The 17,785-nt window shown below is 40.9% G+C and overlaps 1 protein-coding gene across 1 annotated transcript; it reads left to right on the forward strand.

The window, feature by feature from the left end:
• The first annotated feature begins 17,132 nt into the window (after nt 1–17,132).
• Nucleotides 17,133–17,785, forward strand: LOC115164082 (protein FAM163B-like). Its single transcript, XM_029716195.1, has 2 exons — nt 17,133–17,225; nt 17,366–17,785. The coding sequence occupies exons 1-2, from the start codon at nt 17,133–17,135 to the stop codon at nt 17,783–17,785; spliced, it is 513 nt and encodes a 170-aa protein (XP_029572055.1).

The raw sequence follows: 17,785 nt of genomic DNA on the forward strand, positions 1-17,785 counted from the left end.
TAAATTTGTATCTCATAAAATGTATGAATTTGACATCAATTTATGTTGGAAGGTAAAAACAAATCGTATATGGATGTGGCTGTAAATACTACATCCTCATTCTCCATCAGCCAGTGTGGACAAAGTGGAAATAGTCTTTGTGCTTTGTGCTACTATTTGGAATTATAGTGTAGTGTACAATGCACTGCTGAAATACATGGGTTGTATATAACAATATATTCTACTGAATTCCATTGATACACTGTAAGCAGATGAATTTCAAGCAGAAAGACAGGAGATACCTTATCAGTTAACAAGTCAATAAAAAAAGGTGATTTGGCATACTTTACCGTGCTATGTTTTTACAGTAGCCAACTGCTTTACAATACAACTATTTCTGATGATTTGTCCTAAGTGTGTACTATATAAGGATAATGAAACTGTTAGACTGTTAAACAGTATTTCTCAACATGCTCACAATCTGCCATTGGATAGAAATGATATCAAATGAATTGCAAGTTACAGTCAAATACTGTATGGAAAATGATATTACCATGTATTATTCTTTCTTTTCAGCACTTCAAAAAGAACAGTTTTGAAATGTGTATGTTGTATTTTTTGCTATTGGATAAAATGGTGAATGAATTAATGTTTTTTTTTGCACAATCAAAGATTCTGAACATAAGATAGGGGGCCTTACATTTGTTTTCAGTTTAGAGTTTTGTAGTCAGAGTTTTGAAAATATACCACATCTGAAAAATGTGCCAAAGTGATTGACATTTTTTTTTATTTGTGATCTCATAGCAGCTCATAACATTGCCTCCATTGCCATAATAGAACAGTAGGGGGCAGCAACAGATAATGGCTTTCAGAGAGAAGGAGTACATTTTTACATTTACGTCATTTAGCAGACGCTCTTATCCAGAGCAACTTACAGTAGTGAATGCATACATTTCAAACATTTTTTTTTTCTTCTCCGTACTGGCCCCCTGTGGGAATCAAACCCACAACTCTGGCATTGCAAACACCATGCTCTACCAACTGAGCCACAGTTGTAGTAGACCTGTGTGTGTGTGTGTGTGTTTATATGGTTGTGTGTGTGTGTGTGTGTGTGTGTGCTTGGAAGTGTTTGTGCGTGTGTGTGTGCTTCGAAGTGTGTGTGTGTGCGTGCGTGCGTGTGTGTATGTGAGTGTGTGTGTGTCAGTGTGTGTGTGCGTGTAAGTGTGTGTGTGTGCGTATAAGTGTGTGTGGGCTTGGAAGTGTGTGTGTGTGTATCCTCTCCAAAGAGACCTGACTGTCTTTGCTCGTTCTATTACAGTATCAATAAGCACTAACTTCTTACTGCGACCATATACTATGTCTGAGAAGAGAGGTGGATCAGGGTTCTCCATGAAAGCTGTGTATTCAGCTGCCCCTATCGCAATGTTGCTATTGACAGTTATTGACAGTTATAGACTAGTGCTTTCTTAGAGATGGTCTGTACAGTAGAAAGGACTGTGATGTTGTTAATGTGACGGTCAGCCTCTCAGTATAAAACCTCTAGTCTAGAGGAGTGGACCTGCAGCCTCCTCCCTTCACTGTGACTGCACTTACCAGTGAGATGAATAAAAGATGCCCTACTGTATGCCCTATTGTATCTCTCATGGCTGAGATGAGACGCTCCAGTAATTCTCCTTCATGTGGAATAATGGCCAAGGTGTGCTCTGTATCACTCTGCATCCTCTCCCCTCGTGGATTGTGTAAGGGGGGGCCAGGTCTGGTCTCTGCAGCCGTTGGAATGGGAATGATGCTGTGAATCGGATGTGTGCTGCTTGTGTGACGTAACGCTACCACTGTAACTCAGAACTATAGATTTGAGATGATTCCTGATAATAGGCCACTCTCAATCCTTTTGAAATGGATACTTTTTAGTATTTTCTAGATTTTCTAAAGATCAGAATGTATATTAGAGAATTTCTCAAAGAACTCAAAGTTGTTTTGGAATTGACTTGTGTCTTGCTCTAACACTCTTTTAGTTTCCAATGTGAATCTCTGTCCATCAACTAGTAGTGTGGTCTGATTGGCCAGATAAAGCTCCAATATAGATGACATAGGTGAGTGAACACTTCCAGCTAGATGACCATATAATTGTATGCAGGGACAAGGCAGAAAGCTTCTTCAGACTTCTTCATTACTGTATAACTTATAAAGAGATGGTTTTAATGAGACTTCTTCATTACTGTATAACTTATAAAGCCACAGTTTTAATGAGACCATAACAGTAGAATGAATGATCCAAGTGTCCATGGATTTCACTTAGCTTGATATGTAGCGAACTCCATGACAGAAGCTAAAGCAAGGGGCTATAGCAGTACACAAGTAGACTACAAATGCATGATGGGGTGGGCATGCCCTGAGCTTGTGAAGTGAGCGTTACTAGAGCAATACTTGGAACGGTACTGGAGCGAAATTGGAGTGGGCGAGAAGGCAGACGCTCCAGCCATTGGGAATCTCGCTCCATCCTCCAGTCAAATTGGGCACCCTCCGCTCTTTGCTCCATTCCAGCTCCGCTCCTCTCACATACTCTGGTCCCGCTCAATACATACACACATAAACTCGCACACACACACACACATACCTGCGAACGCGCACACACCCATATACACATACATGCGCACATGCACATGTACAGACACACACAAAAACAATTTCCTGGGCCAATTAAATTAACAATTATATCCACAAACAAGTAAGTTCACTGCGACTAAACATTGCGACAAACTCTGTGAACCTGAAACTTGTATATGTTACGCTTTGATCCTTACAGAATTTTACATTAATTATACCAATACAATAATGCATCTGACTGCTGTTCTGCTTCCCAACTGTGCAGCCAAATACCTTTAGGAGAGGTGGCATCTGTGTCCGCTATGGCTACAGTATACTGTAGTTCAGTGAGCACACAGAAGATAAGTGCTTATTGTCACACCACAGAAACTAAGCTGCCTTGTTCTCTATGAAATATCAGCCTGGTCTCATAGACTCGACGTAACATAGTAAATGTAAATCCGGGACACTCAGATTAGTATAATATGTTATTTTTGGTATGGTTACATAAGATAGATGGTTACTAACGTGAGCTAGCAGGAATTTTAACTGGCCATGTCACAGATAGAGCAATGAGATAGATATTTTACTGAATGTATAAATGTGAAGCTGCAAAATATGATTGTGAGAGGAAGAGACCAGTGGCTGGCAATGGTAGAAGATGGAACGAGATGGATTTTGGCCGACATTCTGCAAATTTTCTCAGCGATTAAACATACAATTTTCTGTTCCCAAAACCAGAATATGTTACGAACAGAGTGGACTAACTTTTGTAGATTTTACCTTTTGCCAAAGTTAAAAAAAATAATCCGTTGTTCAGAAGTAGTGCAAAGACGAATTAAGTTATTGCACATGTGCACTTCACAGAGTAAGCCTTCCCAAACAGAAATATGCAAATGCGTGTTAGAACGTGCCAATAGAATCTCGCTAGCTCGTGCTTGGCTCTGCCCACCTCCTTGCTTGTTCTTCCCACTATGACTAATTTGTTCCCATTTGAAATGATGGGCTGTGGTCTTTCTTGGTTTAGTTATAAAAAATCTTTGGACTGGTCATATTGCAAGCTAGCTAGCTAGCAATAACATATCAAACTTGTCATTTTGTTTGCTTGACTAGCTAGCTAGCTAATGGCCAATGCCATGGCAAGCAAGGTACGAATTAAACTAGCTAGCTAGCCTGCTATGGTAGCAACAACGCTAACCTTCAGTTAGCTAGCTAACGTTACCAAGCTAAATACATGGCTCTGAGTCTGGGGTAACGTTAGTCTCAGCATGGTGAGGGTGAATACAATTCTTCAACATCTTGCTAGCTAGCAACATTGGCTAAGTCAGCTGCACAGTCACATATTGGCTACCTTGCAACATTACATCATTTCTCATTTCTGGAGGCATTGGAAATGCAATTCAAGCTAGCCCACCAAGTCCAGCCCAACCTGGGCTGACTTCAAAATGCCAATGGAAACGGGGCTTAAAGGGGGTGTCAGAAGGATATCATTGTCTTCTGGCAGGTGGCATCACTCCTACGTGACGCTCGTCCTTATCTGACAATAAAACCATTTTTTAAAAATGTTTTATTTTTATTTCACCTTTATTTAACCAGGTAGGCTAGTTGAGAACAAGTTCTCATTTACAACTGTGACCTGGCCAAGATAAAGCAAAGCAGTGCGACAAAAAACAACAACACAGAGTTACACATGGGTAAACAAAAGTACAGTCAATGACACAATAGAAAACTCTATATACAGTGTTGCAAATGGAGTAAGGAGGTAAGGCAATAAATAGGCCATAGTAGTGAAGTAATTACAATTTAGCAAATTAACACTGGAGTGATAGATGTGCAGATGATGATGTGCAAGTCGAAATACTGTTGTGCAAAAGAAAAAAAAGTGAATAAAAACAAAATGGGGATGAGGTAGGTAGTTGGATGGGCTATTTACAGATGGGCTGTGTACCTCTGCAGCAATCAGTGAGCTGCTCAGATAGCTGATGCTTAAAATTGGTGAAGGAGATACAAGTCTCCAACTTCAGAGATTTTTGCAAATCGTTCCAGTCATTGGCAGCAGAGAACTGGAAGGAAAGGCAGACAAAGGAGATGTTGGCTTTGGGGATGACCAGTGAGATATACCTGCTGGAGTGCGTGCTACGGGTCGGTGTTGTTATGGTGACCAGTGAGCTGAGATAAGGCAGAGCTTTACCTAGCAAAGACTTATAGATGACCTGGAGCCAGTGAGTCTGGCGACGAATATGTAGCGAGGGCCAGCCGACGAGAGCATACAGGTCATAGTGGTGGGTAGTATATGGGGCTTTGGTGACAAAACGGATGGCACTGTGATAGACTGCATCCAGTTTGCTGAGTAGAGTGTTGGAGGCTATTTTGTAAATCACATTGCCGAAGTCGAGGATCGGTAGAATAGTCAGTTTTACAAGGGTATGTTCGGCAGCGTGAGTGAAGGAGGCTTTGTTGCGAAATAGGAAGCCGATTCTATATTTAATTTTGTATTGGAGATGCTTAATATGAGTCTGGAAGGAGAGTTTACAGTGTAACCAGACACCTAGGTATTTGTAGTTGTCCACATATTCTAAGTCAGAACCGTCCAGAGTAGTGATGCTAGTCGGGTGGGTAGGTGTAGGCAGCGATCGGTTGATGAGGCGGACATGTGTCTGAACCTGCTGGACAGAATTACTGCCTAACAACAGCTGCAGCATAATTTATACTGTAAAGGGGTTGATGTGAATTTCACAGTAATTTACAGGCAGGTCATTGTCAAGTAAGTTACTGTATTTCATATAGTACACCTAATGTAATTTAAATGAATAGAGTACTGTGTTATGACACAGTATATTACCGTAGAATTGACTGAATTATACTGTTAAAAAGTTAATGCTACCGTAATCCTAATGAATTAATGAACGGATGAATGAATTAAATTAATTGAGGGGACTGGAGTTGCAAGCAGGTTGGTTGGCTGCTAGGTAATGTGTTTACATATCACAGCATATCAATACATATTTGGTGTTTTATTTCACTTCCACTTTTAGGGGCCTTAACAAAGGCTTCTAAACTGGCAGCGACTACAGGGCAAAACAGACCTAAAGGACATGGCAAAATGATCAACCATTAAAGGTTTAAGACTTGTTGACACTCCAATCTGTCCCCTATATATTTACATTTGATGGGCACTACTATCACATACCAGTTAAATTGGTACAGCACTCTTACTAAGGGGTGCAGCAAATATAGCCTCTTACAAAACGTGCCTCAAAATGATGTTAATGGCCCGGGAAACAACAATACCAGTGGTCAAAAGGTTTTTTGACTTTCCAAAAATAAAGTACAGTACTGTATTCTGTGGGATAAAATTAAAGTACCATTCGAAACATAACAATTCTTTCCCCGCCAACAACATTTTCCCACAATGCACCACAGTATGCTGCAGTATAATGCTTTTACGGTATTTTATTGTTGATAATACCCCAAATTATTATATAAATACAGTTTTCCGTTACAGTGTACCACTGTACTCTAATAGTAGCATTACAATTGCTAACATGCCAAGAATACTTTGATATGTGGATAATAAGGTCCACCATTTTAAAAGTTCAAGTTGAACCCACCCCTGACTATAACAAAATAATATAAGTACACAGCAAAGTATGGAATGGTGTATGTAAGTCAAAGAAAGCATGTTATTGGTCCAAAGAGGTATGTAGTGGTGATCGAGGCTGTGTTCTATAGGCCCAGCGCTTTTAAGCTCTGTACCCTTTAATAGACTTCCAGTTCCTCCTCTCCAAAGAAAGGTTACTCCTGGGATGCTTTCCGATGTGCTTCAATGCATACTGGCCTGAATTCTTTGAAAAAGCCTCTTCTCAAAGTGGGGTCGAAGAGCAACTTGGCGGAGTGCACCCTCAAACGAAAACATTTTGATTCATTATTTATCTCCTGTTGGTTCCTAGTTACAGTGGCTTGCGAAATTATTCACCCCCTTTGGCATTTTTCCTATTTTGTTGCCTTACAACCTGGAAATAAAATAGATTTTGGGGGGGGGGTTGTATCATTTGATTTACACAACATGCCTACCACTTTGAAGATGCAAAATAGTTTTTCTTGAGAAACAAACAAGAAATAAGACAAAAAAACTGAAAACTTGAGTGTGCATAACTATTCCCCCCCCCCAAAAAAAGGCAATACTTTGTAGAGCCACCTTTTGCAACAATTACAGCTGCAAGTCTCTTGAGGTATGTCTCTATAAGCTTGGCACATCTAGCCACTGGGATTCTTGTCCATTCTTCAAGGCAAAAGTGCTCCAGCTCTTTCAAGTTGGATGGGTTCCGCTGGTGTACAGCAATCTTTAAGTCATACCACAGATTCTCAATTGGATTGAGGTCTGGGCTTTGACTAGGCCACTCCAAGACTTTTAAATGTTTCCCCTTAAACCACTTGAGTGTTGCTTTAGCAGTATGCTTAGGGTCATTGTCCTGCTGGAAGGTGAACCTCCGTCCCAGTCTCAAATCTCTGGAAGATTGAAACAGGTTTCCCTCAGGTATTTACCTGTATTTAGCGCCATCCATCATTTTTTCAATTCTGACCAGTTTCCCAGTCCCTGCCGATGAAAAACATCCCCACAGCATGATGCTGCCACCACCATGCTTCACTGTGGGGATGGTATTCTCGGGGTGATGAGAGGTGTTGGGTTTGCACCAGACATAGTGTTTTCCTTGATGGCCAAAAAGCTCAATTTTAGTCTCATCTGACTAGAGTACCTTCTTTCATATGTTTGGGGAGTCTCCCACATGACTTTTGGCAAACACCAAATGTGTTCGCTTATTTTTTTCTTTAAGCATTGGCTTTTTTCTGGCCACTCTTCCATAAAGCCCAGCTCTGTAGAGTGTACGGCTTAAATTGGTCCTATGTACAGATATTCCAATCTCTGCTGTGGAGCTTTGCAGCTCCTTAAGGGTTATCTTTGGTCTCTTTGTTGCCTCTCTGATTAATGCCCTCCTTGCCTGGTCTGTGAGTTTTGGTGGGCGGCCCTCTCTTGGCAGGTTTTTTGTGGTGCCATATTCTTTCCTTTTTTGAATAATGGATTTAATGGTATGAGATCATGTGACACTTAGATTGCACACAGGTGGACTTTATTTAACTAATTATGTGACTTCTGAAGGTAATTTGTTGCACCAGGTTTTATTTAGGGGCTTCATAGCAAAGGGGGTGACTACACCACTTTTCTGTTTTTTATTTTTTTATAATTTTTTGAAACAAGTTTTTTTTAAATTTCACTTCACCAATTTGGACTATTTTGTGTATGTCCATTACAGGAAATCCAAATAAAAATCAATTTAAATTACAGGTTGTAATGCAACAAAATAGGAAAAACGCCAAGGGGGATGAATACTTTTGCAAGGCACTCTATGTGCTCTGAGTGGGTTTGGGGTCATTGTAATCAGTTGGGACATTGATGGTATAGTAGATTGACTAAAGTCATGTAGCTCGGCATGTAGCTCATGGATTCAGAAGCTGTGTTTGTTCATCTGGGTTTCAAAAGCATGCATTTTGCCCATTTCTGAGTAGCTGTTCCAGCTTGTTTACAGTATATCATCGATTATATAGTAAAAACTACAAACCAACACGTCCACTGTATTTAGGGTTGCTTTGTTAGTACATATTCTTTAAGTAAGTGAGGGTCAAATGTCATTGTCCTGCTCGAAGGGAAGTTCTCCAAGGCCATTCAGGGTGAAGTCAGATACAGCGCACTTGCAGTGTTGAATTTACTCCAGTCAGTGAATTGAAACTGTTGACCCAAAACAGAAAACCATGTTGAGTAGTCCTGAAGATGTAGACCTAGACAATTACTGGAAACAAATGAAAAGAATGAAGGAAAAAAGCACCCCACCCTTATCCCCAAAGACAGGCTCTTACTTTGTTTTGTCTAAAGGTGAGGGTGTTTTTCTAATGTCCAAGAGCTGAGAGATGTTTGAATGAATCCAGACTCTGAACCCTCATACCCAGACCCATTGGTGACGCATGGAGCGGGCGCTAAGTGGTAGCCTCCCGTGCATTCTGACATCAGAGGCAGTAACTCGAAGCTAACTCTATATATTTTATAAACATTGGGGTTTGGGGTTTTGGGGGCAGCTATGAGGTTTGGTAGAAAGCCACGACTAAGGCTAATGCACTGGATCCTTCTAACATCACATTTCCTTGCCCGCAGCACTTTTGGCGAATTCAGCTAAAGCCTTATACACCCACAATACTGAAACCTTCACACTAAAGTCACTGTCTAGCCAAGAGCCTGACCTTTAATGGACTTACTCCTATCCCCCTGAAGGTAACAAAAAGATAAAGATCTCTAAGAACTTCCAGCAGGTCAGTGTTGGTCCCTGAACTTCTTATATTGAACTTTCTAAGGCACTAGTTGACATCTGTATGGATTCAGTCAATCAGGAAAATGTACATAGCAAACATACAATGGGTGGCAGGGATAGTAGTGCTTAAAAGCGTTGGGCCAGCAACCGAAAGGTCACTGAACCGACTAGCTGAAAAATCTGTCAATGTGTTCTTGAGCAAGGCACTTAGCCCTATTTTCTCCTGAAAGTTTGTCTGGGTAAGAGCGTCTGCTAAATGACTAAAATGTAATGTATTGCAACATAACGGCCTATTTTCCAAATCTATACATCAATACACCAGTAAAATCAACCCATGGAGATTTCAGATAGAAGTATATGATGGTTGTCCATGCAATGTGACCTCTCTCTTCAAAGACCTACAGTGCCTTCAGAAAGTATTCACACCCCTTTGTGTTACAAAGTGGGATTCAAATGGATTTAATTGTCATATTTTGTCAACGATCTACACAAAATACTCTGTAATGTCAAAGTGGAAGAAGAATTCTCACATTTGTAGCAAATGTAATATATTTTCATTAGATAAGTATTCAACCCTCTGAGTCAATACATGTTAGGATCACCTTTGGCAGCGATTACAGCTGTGAGTCTTTCTGGGTAAATCTCTAAGAGCTTTGCACACCTGGATTGTACAATATTCACACATTATTCTTTAAAAAATTCTTCAAGCTCTGTCAACTTGTTTGTTGATCCTTGCTAGACAGCCATTTTCAAATCTTGACATAGATTTTCAAGCCGATTTAACTTAAAACTGTAACTAGGCCACTTAGGAACATTCAATTTCATCTTGGTAAGCAACTCCAGTGTATATTTGACCTTGTGTTTTAGGTTATTGTCCTGCTGAAAGGTGAATTTGTCTCCCAGTGTCTGGAGGAAAACAGACTGAACCAGGTTTGTGTGTTCTACGTTCAAGTTTCTTTTAGAAATAAACACCTCATTTATTTGGACTATTTTTCATAATATAAGTGGCAGGTAGGCAATACCTCAATAGCTGCAGATACATTTTCAACAACTCAATGATCCAACTTTTACATGCAAAATAGTACTTTGGGAATGCTACAATACCAGAAGTCAATAGAGTCTTCACATTATCATCGGAGTAGAGAAGGTTGTGAGGTGTGAGTGTGTATTTGAATTATTTATATAGTTGATAAATACATTTTCCCAATATATTTAAATATATTTATATTTTATTGAAATATATTCCAATATGCCATTTTTCCATATGCCTCATACATGGGTTATCTGGATGTTAATCTGTCACAAAGCTGCAGTTTGTAGAGCCTGCCTTGGGCTTCTTAGTCAACATCTGCCAGTCCCAGGAGCTCCTCTCATTCAGTCATTCAGTATGAGTGATCAGGTGGGATGGGCAGTCATTACCCAGAGGAAAGTTTTATGAGCCCAGGGTATCCATAGACTCAGCACCGCAGCTCCGCAAATCAAAAGCTGCCGCAGGGAGAGGGTTCAGTGTAGGGTTCTGTCAAGCCCATACTGAGCACCCGCTATCTATTAAGGTGGATTATGCATAAATGTTGATTGCTATAATTATGGAAAACAACCCTCAAGTGCAGCAGCACAGATGCACGATTAGGCGATGGATTGAAGCATCCTGCTTCCAGCTGTGTTTGTAGGCTACTCTACTGTAGCAAGCCTGCTGTTGCTCTTGTTGTCTCTTGTATGAGAATTCAGAGATGCTTTGGGTTTAAAATCCTGTTGTACATGTCCCTCTTAATGAGCCCATGCTTGTACAACCACAGCAGTGCTTTGGAACAGGGGACTTGTCAGAATGAGAGATACAGGAAGCACAATAACAGTTGGTGGGTATCATCATACCAAGCCACACTCAGCATTCACCAGCTTGTTCATGCCTTTCTATCTTTCTTCTCCAGTTTAGTAAGTTAGGTAAGTCACGCATAAATATGAGCTTTGGAATGACACAAACCCAGATGGAGGGAGCTCTTTTGAACCTCACATTTTCATAGGCAGCGGAGAAAGAAAGTCATGAGGAAACAATGTAGAAAGAGTAAAGAGTAATGTAGAAATAGTGACACCGATAGTTTGCATTGAACAATATAAGCAGTTTTACAAACCTTCGAAAAAAGGCTTAAGTCAAAATGGTCAAATTAGCTCTCTATAGAAGTTACATTCCACAAGCAACTCCAGACTACTATTTCAGATTGAGTGAACAGCCATTGATACTTTGTATCTATTAAAATCAGAGGAAACGGTTAGTTAGTGAACCACATAGTAGACAGGGTTGCTATCTGTCAACTGAACTTGTTAGGTGAACTTGACAGCAAGTGTCCCAATGTACGACATTACCGATTGAATCAGTGCTAAGTAGATGACAACACTGGAGCCATGTTTGTGGTATTGAACTGTTAACAGCACAGCCAACAGTATCAGACATGCAATCAAATAAAAGGGAAGGGGAAGAGAGAGGGGTGGGGGAGAGAGGGGGGGGGGTATGGGGTGGATAGATGCCAGAACATGGAGGGCTATTAGCAAGTACAGACAGATGAGGAGGAGAGGAAAAAAGGAGGGAAAGGAAGTCAAGTGAACAGCAAGAGACTAGTTTCTGTATTTCATGTTAGGTTTGAATTCATTAGGGCAGGAGTAGAAAAGTGTTCCTTGACTGGAAATGGCTGACAACTTCTGAACACAGACCCCTTGATTGGTTGCCTGCGTGCCCTGACCCCTGACCCTCAAAGCAGTGTATTTATTGTTTTTGTTTATTTGACAGGGACCATGTTCATCAGATTTTAGTATTGGCAGTCCCTGCATGACTACACTGTTCTATCATGTCAAATCATATTGCTGAAACCAAGGCCTCAGACACTATACAGTTATACATCTCCAACACACCTGAATGGAAGACAAACCAGAACAGAAAAAGAAGGAAAATAACCCAACCATCATCGCACCACATCTCCACTAATAAATATTACACGGCCTTGTCTGTACAATACAGTGGAATCTCAGCCTCCTTCAACATCTGAATAATTAATGCAATAAAATCTGTTTTTTCGCTTCCCTCATTTTCTTGGCTGTACTGGTAGCATTGGGGAGCAGGACTTCAGAGCCAGACAAAGAGCTGGAAGATAGTGGAGGACAAAGTGACTGAAGGATGGGTGTGTGTGTGTGTGTGTGGGGGGAGGGGGGGGGGGGGGGGGGTCATTATAGAAACAGGTTAGATAATACTTGTGGAAAATAAGTCCCTGACACTGACTCAGTGCTTCTCAAGGCTGACAATTTGATTAATTCCATAGTCAATATCAGACTCCATGATGGCAGTGTTTGCTGGTTTCTCTGCTATTGAGATCATTATGAAGTTCAAATCAAGTTCAAATCATTACAGATATTGAAGGGTTTCTATGATTAATAATCATAAGGGATTTGGTATTTATATATTTTTTTGTAAATGTTTCACTACTGTACTAAGGTGAACTGTCCTATTTTTGTAGCCCACAACTCTTCCAGTGGCCCTAATAACTGTTCTACTCATGGCAATTATTTTCTGGGAAACCGACCAAGGATGCTTTAATCAATTACATGCTACTCCACATCGTTGTCTGGCAAGAACGATGACAGTAGATGTTCGGTTATTCTATCATGAAAGTCAACTGTATGCCCTTCAGTAAAAGCGCGACTACTCACCGCTGCTTTGCCACATGGCCACATTTCGTCAGATCAGCAGAGAAAATGAATGCGCACATGGAGGTCCGCTGCTCAGGTGTAATACAGAGGGGACCGGACAAGACAACGGGCTCGGAAAATATAATGAAAACGTTGTATCCACTGTACCAATCACCAACTTTTTTATTAATTTTGGGGAGTAATTTTTCTTATTATTTTTTGCCAGGATAAGGCCACACATTGCATTAGGAATGTGACGAGGGTTTTTTCTTTGCATAAAGATATTTGGAGTCATGTGTTTTGCATCATTAGTGCCATTCTTCAGCGTCCCCCTATCAAATGTAGACTACATGATAGAATTGAGCGGGAAGGAGAAAAGTAACTTGGGAGCGCGGGAAATAATTCAGTTGTGCATACCATTATCGTATAAGCATCCAAATAAACAGAGCAACTTGTAGGACTACTTCAGTAATCTTCAAATTGTGCTTGCAAGGACCCATCTTTTTAACCCTTTTTCGAAGTGAAGACAGATGGAGATAAACTTGGGAAATTGTGATGGGAATTTAATTGATGTGTTTGGTTTATTTTAGATTCGACACGTTTTTTTCCAAGGAAATAAATGCTTTACCACAGAATAGCTACAGGGATAGTCACTTTTGTCGTTTTCGGTATTAAAGGTACAAAACAAATGTGCGCTCTGAAGAGTAGCGTACCTGATGATAATTCCATTCATCTACATTGAAAGCCTATTAATCACCTTCAGGCGCGGCTGCCTTTGAGCGTCACGTGGCTGCAACACCAGAACCGGGGCTGCGCGAGCCGGAGGCACCCGGGACGCGACATGGGACGATTCAAATACTTATAGAGGTAAGATTATAACCTGCGTGCGAGTCGTTTATTGTTTAAGTAGTTTTATGTTTTTGCTTTCACACACATTTCACACAAGTCATTTAGAGTATTGCTCGTACTCCTGAAGTAGGCTAGGCTTGGTAAATTTAGGCCTATTATAAAACCCTATATGCTTAATTTTATTTATTAGATATTGAGAAAAGATTGCATTTCATGGAGCTCTCATATTTTGGTGACTATGAGCGTTTTTGAAATAAATGGACGTGGTCTAAGGGGAGCAAAGACTGAAGACAGAAATGTGGATGATGAAACTGGATAGATAAAGAGATCCGATGAGACAGTTATAGAAAGTGAAATGTGTCATGAGAGTGAAAGTGAGACAATCTGCATGATAATTGAATACCCACGACATGTTTTTATAAATTCAGTACACATGTCGCGTGCTCTTGGCACTGAGCGGCTGTCCATGGTGCTGATATGCTCTCCATGCGGCGGGGTGGTTGAAACCTGAGACAATTGTAGCCTGTGTGATTTGTGCAAATGGGTAGCTTGGCTAAAGTACATAGCCTATGTTTTTTTGGTCGTTCGTGAGGGGTATAGGCATCTCTGTCTTGGACCCAGCGATTATATGATGTGATGTATGATGTGATGTGTAATGTGCTGTGGAGGTTTTTGCAATTTTGTTATCAATGGGTCAACACTGCAATTATTTAGTATGGTTAGATATCTTGTAAAAATGTGTTAAACGAAAAAATATTTGAACTCTCCAAACAAATAGCATTCTGTAAGTCCAGGGAAACGTTCATGGTTTGTTGATGATAGAATACCACGTCTAATGGCCTGTCCATTGACTTTGAGAGTTGGCCCAATGTCTTTAGAGCCTCAAGAGGTCATGTGAGACATTGTTCTCTGAGAGATAGATTAGAGGCCACCACAAACACTCAGACCATTACTTCTCCTGTCCTCCCTGTGCGTGGCAGCTACAGGATAAGGATAAGGATAAGGACAGGATAAGTAATGGTCTGAGTGTTTGTGGTGGCCTCCATTTTCCTTTTCTGCCACAAGATAGCTTCAGCTCGGTTAGATATTTTGCTGTTACAGAATACTGTGTGGTCATTGTGAGAAATTGTGCAGCTCTTCATGCAAGCTAGTCTTTCATAGCCATTCAGATGTGAAACCAGCTGAGTATATGACTATTAAACCTATCACACATCACTTCTAACTGCTTTGGAATGGATCATTCCATTAGCATTTGCTGGAGCAGGGGACTTTTAATAGAACATTCCAGACACATGATTACTTCCTGCCTTATTTAGTGGAAGTCTTCAGCATCAATAATACGTATCTACTTTGGTCGTATGATATATTCTGCAATATTATTCATATTTCTTATACTTTTTTTACATGTGACTGGTTGCTTTGGCCTTTGATTGCTTTTATTTAGATGGAGGTGAGAATCAGTGGAAAAAACAACTACAGTGGCAAGAAAAAGTATGTGAACCCTTTGGAATTACCAGGGTTTCCGCATAAATTGGTCATCAAATTTGATCTGATCTTCATCTAAGTCAGAACAGTAGACAAACACAGTGTGCTTAAACTAATAACACACACATGATTGTATTTTTCTTGTCTATATTGAATACATAATTTAAACATTCACAGTGTAGGTTGGAAAAAGTATGTGAACCCCTAGGCTAATGACTTCTCCAAAAGCTAATTGGAGTCAGGAGTCAGCTAACCTGGAGTCCAATCACTGAGACGAGATTGGAGATGTTGGTTTTAGCTGCCCTGCCCTATAAAAACACTCACAAAATGTTTGTTTGCTATTTACTAGAAGCATTACCTGATGTGAACCATGCCTCGAACAAAAGAGATCTCAGAAGACCTAAGGTTAATAATTGTTGACTTGCATAAAGCTGGAAAGGGTTACAAAAGTATCTCTAAAAGCCTTGATGTTCATCAGTTCATGGTAAGACAAATTGTCTATAAATGGAGAAAGTTCAGCACTGTTGTTACTCTCCCTAGGAGTGGCCGTCCTGCAAAGATGACTGCAAGAGCACAGCGCAGAATGCTCATTGAAGTTAAGAAGAATCCTAGAGTGTCAGCTAAAGATTTACACAAATCTCTGGAACATGCTTACATCTCTGTTGACGAGTCTACGATACTTAAAACACTAAACAAGAATGGTGTTCATGCTGCACATCTGAAGTTTGCAAAAGTGCACCTGGATGTTCCACAGCGCTACTGGCAAAATATTCTGTGGACAGATGAAACTACTGTGTAGTTGTTTGGAAGGAACACACAACACTATGTGTGGAGAAAAAAGGCACAGCACACCAACATCAAAACCTCATCCCAACTGTAAAGTATGGTGGAGGGAGCATCATGGTTTGGGGCTGTTTTACTGCCTCAGGGCCTGGACAGCTTGCTATCAGCAACGGAAAAATGAATTCCCAAGTTTAACAAGACATTTTGCAGGAGAATGTTAGGCTATCTGTCTGCCAATTGAAGCTCAACAGAAGTTGTGTGATGCAACAGGACAACGACCCAAAACACAGAAGTAAATCAACAACAGAATGGCTTCAACAGAAGAAAATACGCCTTCTGGAGTGGCCCAGTCAGAGTCCTGACCTCAACCCGATTGAGATGCTGTGGCATGACCTCAAGAGAGTTGTTCACACCAGACATCCCAAGAATATTGCTGAACTGAAACAGTTTGTAAAGAGGAATGGTCCAAAATTCCTCCAGACCGTTGTGCAGGTCTGATCTACAACTACAGAAAACGTTTGGTTGAGGTTATTGCTGCCAAAGGAGGGTCAACCAGTTATTAAATCCAAGGGTTCACATACTTTCCCACCCTGCACTGTGAATGTTTACACAGTGTGTTCAATAAAGACATGAAAACGTATAATTTTTTGTTTGTTATTATTTGAAGCAGACTGTGTTTGTCTATTGTTGTGACCTAGTTGAAGATCAGATCAAATTTTATGACCAATTTATGCAGAAATCCAGGTATTTCCAAAGGGTTCACATACTTTTTATTTCCACTGTATCTACTTGAAATTCACTGGAAGTCTGTCTCTGCCTTAGTGTTGAGGCTATTTCTGGGTTTGATGTCATGTCTGCTGTGTAACTCCCATGCATTATTCCACTATGGTCCTACACTGAATGACCCGATCTTGGGACCTTTCCCACAGTACCAAATAGTCTCAACAAGAAGGAAAGTAAACTAAGATGGACTCAACCTATTAGGAGGCTTTTGATTTAAAAACCATACAACGTGTGCATTTATAGTATGTGCCGCAGTTCATTTGTCTCTTTTACCATGTCGCTACGTAGACCAGTAGATTCTTTTGAAATTCATCATTACTTGAGCTTGAATATTCTCTCCAACAAGTATATCGATGGCTTTTCAATTCCCCTCTAATGTACATATTTCCGTGAAATAACCTGATGATTTGAAGGAATTTGCCATTACTGCACTATGCCCTGGTCCTTTGTTTCAAAGAGTGGAAGTGATCACTAAAAGCAGCAACATCAAATTCCCAATGAGGGCTGTTGTCAAGGATACAAATCTATATCATCTCTCTCTGTTATGTAAGTTTAAGCACCCCCCCTTCAATCTGTCCCCCTTTCTCCTTCTATTCTTTTCTCTCTGTAGAGTGTTGATGGAGAGGACTTCGAATGTCAGCCGGGACAGTGGTTATCTGTGGTGGAATTCTAGCTACAGTCATCTTACTGACTATCGTTGCAGTACTGTGCTACTGTAGGTTGCAGGTAGGCTAAAGTCTTGCCATGAAGAATTTGATTTTGTGAAGTAGCCATGTTTTTTCTACCTTAGCTGTGATGAGTGCATACGGTTTTACGGTGACCAGCTTGATCACTCTGTCACATGTTTCTCTCTGCTCCATTGGCAGTATTATTGCTGTAAGAGGGAGGAGCCAGAGATGGAGGAGGAGGAGCAACCGGACCTCACCATCATGTCCTCTCTCCCCACACCAGTGCACACGGCTGATGACCAGGACATGATGACCACGCCCCCCTCTGAGCCCAACGGGCCCGCCTTTGTCTACACTCCTCCCCTGATCCGCAAACCAATGACACGCTCCCATAGGTTTTGCCCATCCTGCACTCGCTACTCCCTGCCCTTCTACCTGCAGCACTCCTCTGAGAGACTGCATAACGGTGGCGGCCGCATCAGCTACAGGACTGTGCAGCAGCAGGAGCTGGACCTGCCAATGGACCTGGCCAGCTTCAACCACAAGCTCAACCTCATCCGCTCTGTCACCATGAGGGAGGTGGTCACCCACAGCCACGGTGTCAGCACCGATGTGTAG

This window comes from Salmo trutta, chromosome 27 (assembly GCF_901001165.1).
Source record: "Salmo trutta chromosome 27, fSalTru1.1, whole genome shotgun sequence".
NCBI classification, from domain to species: Eukaryota; Metazoa; Chordata; class Actinopteri; order Salmoniformes; family Salmonidae; genus Salmo; species Salmo trutta.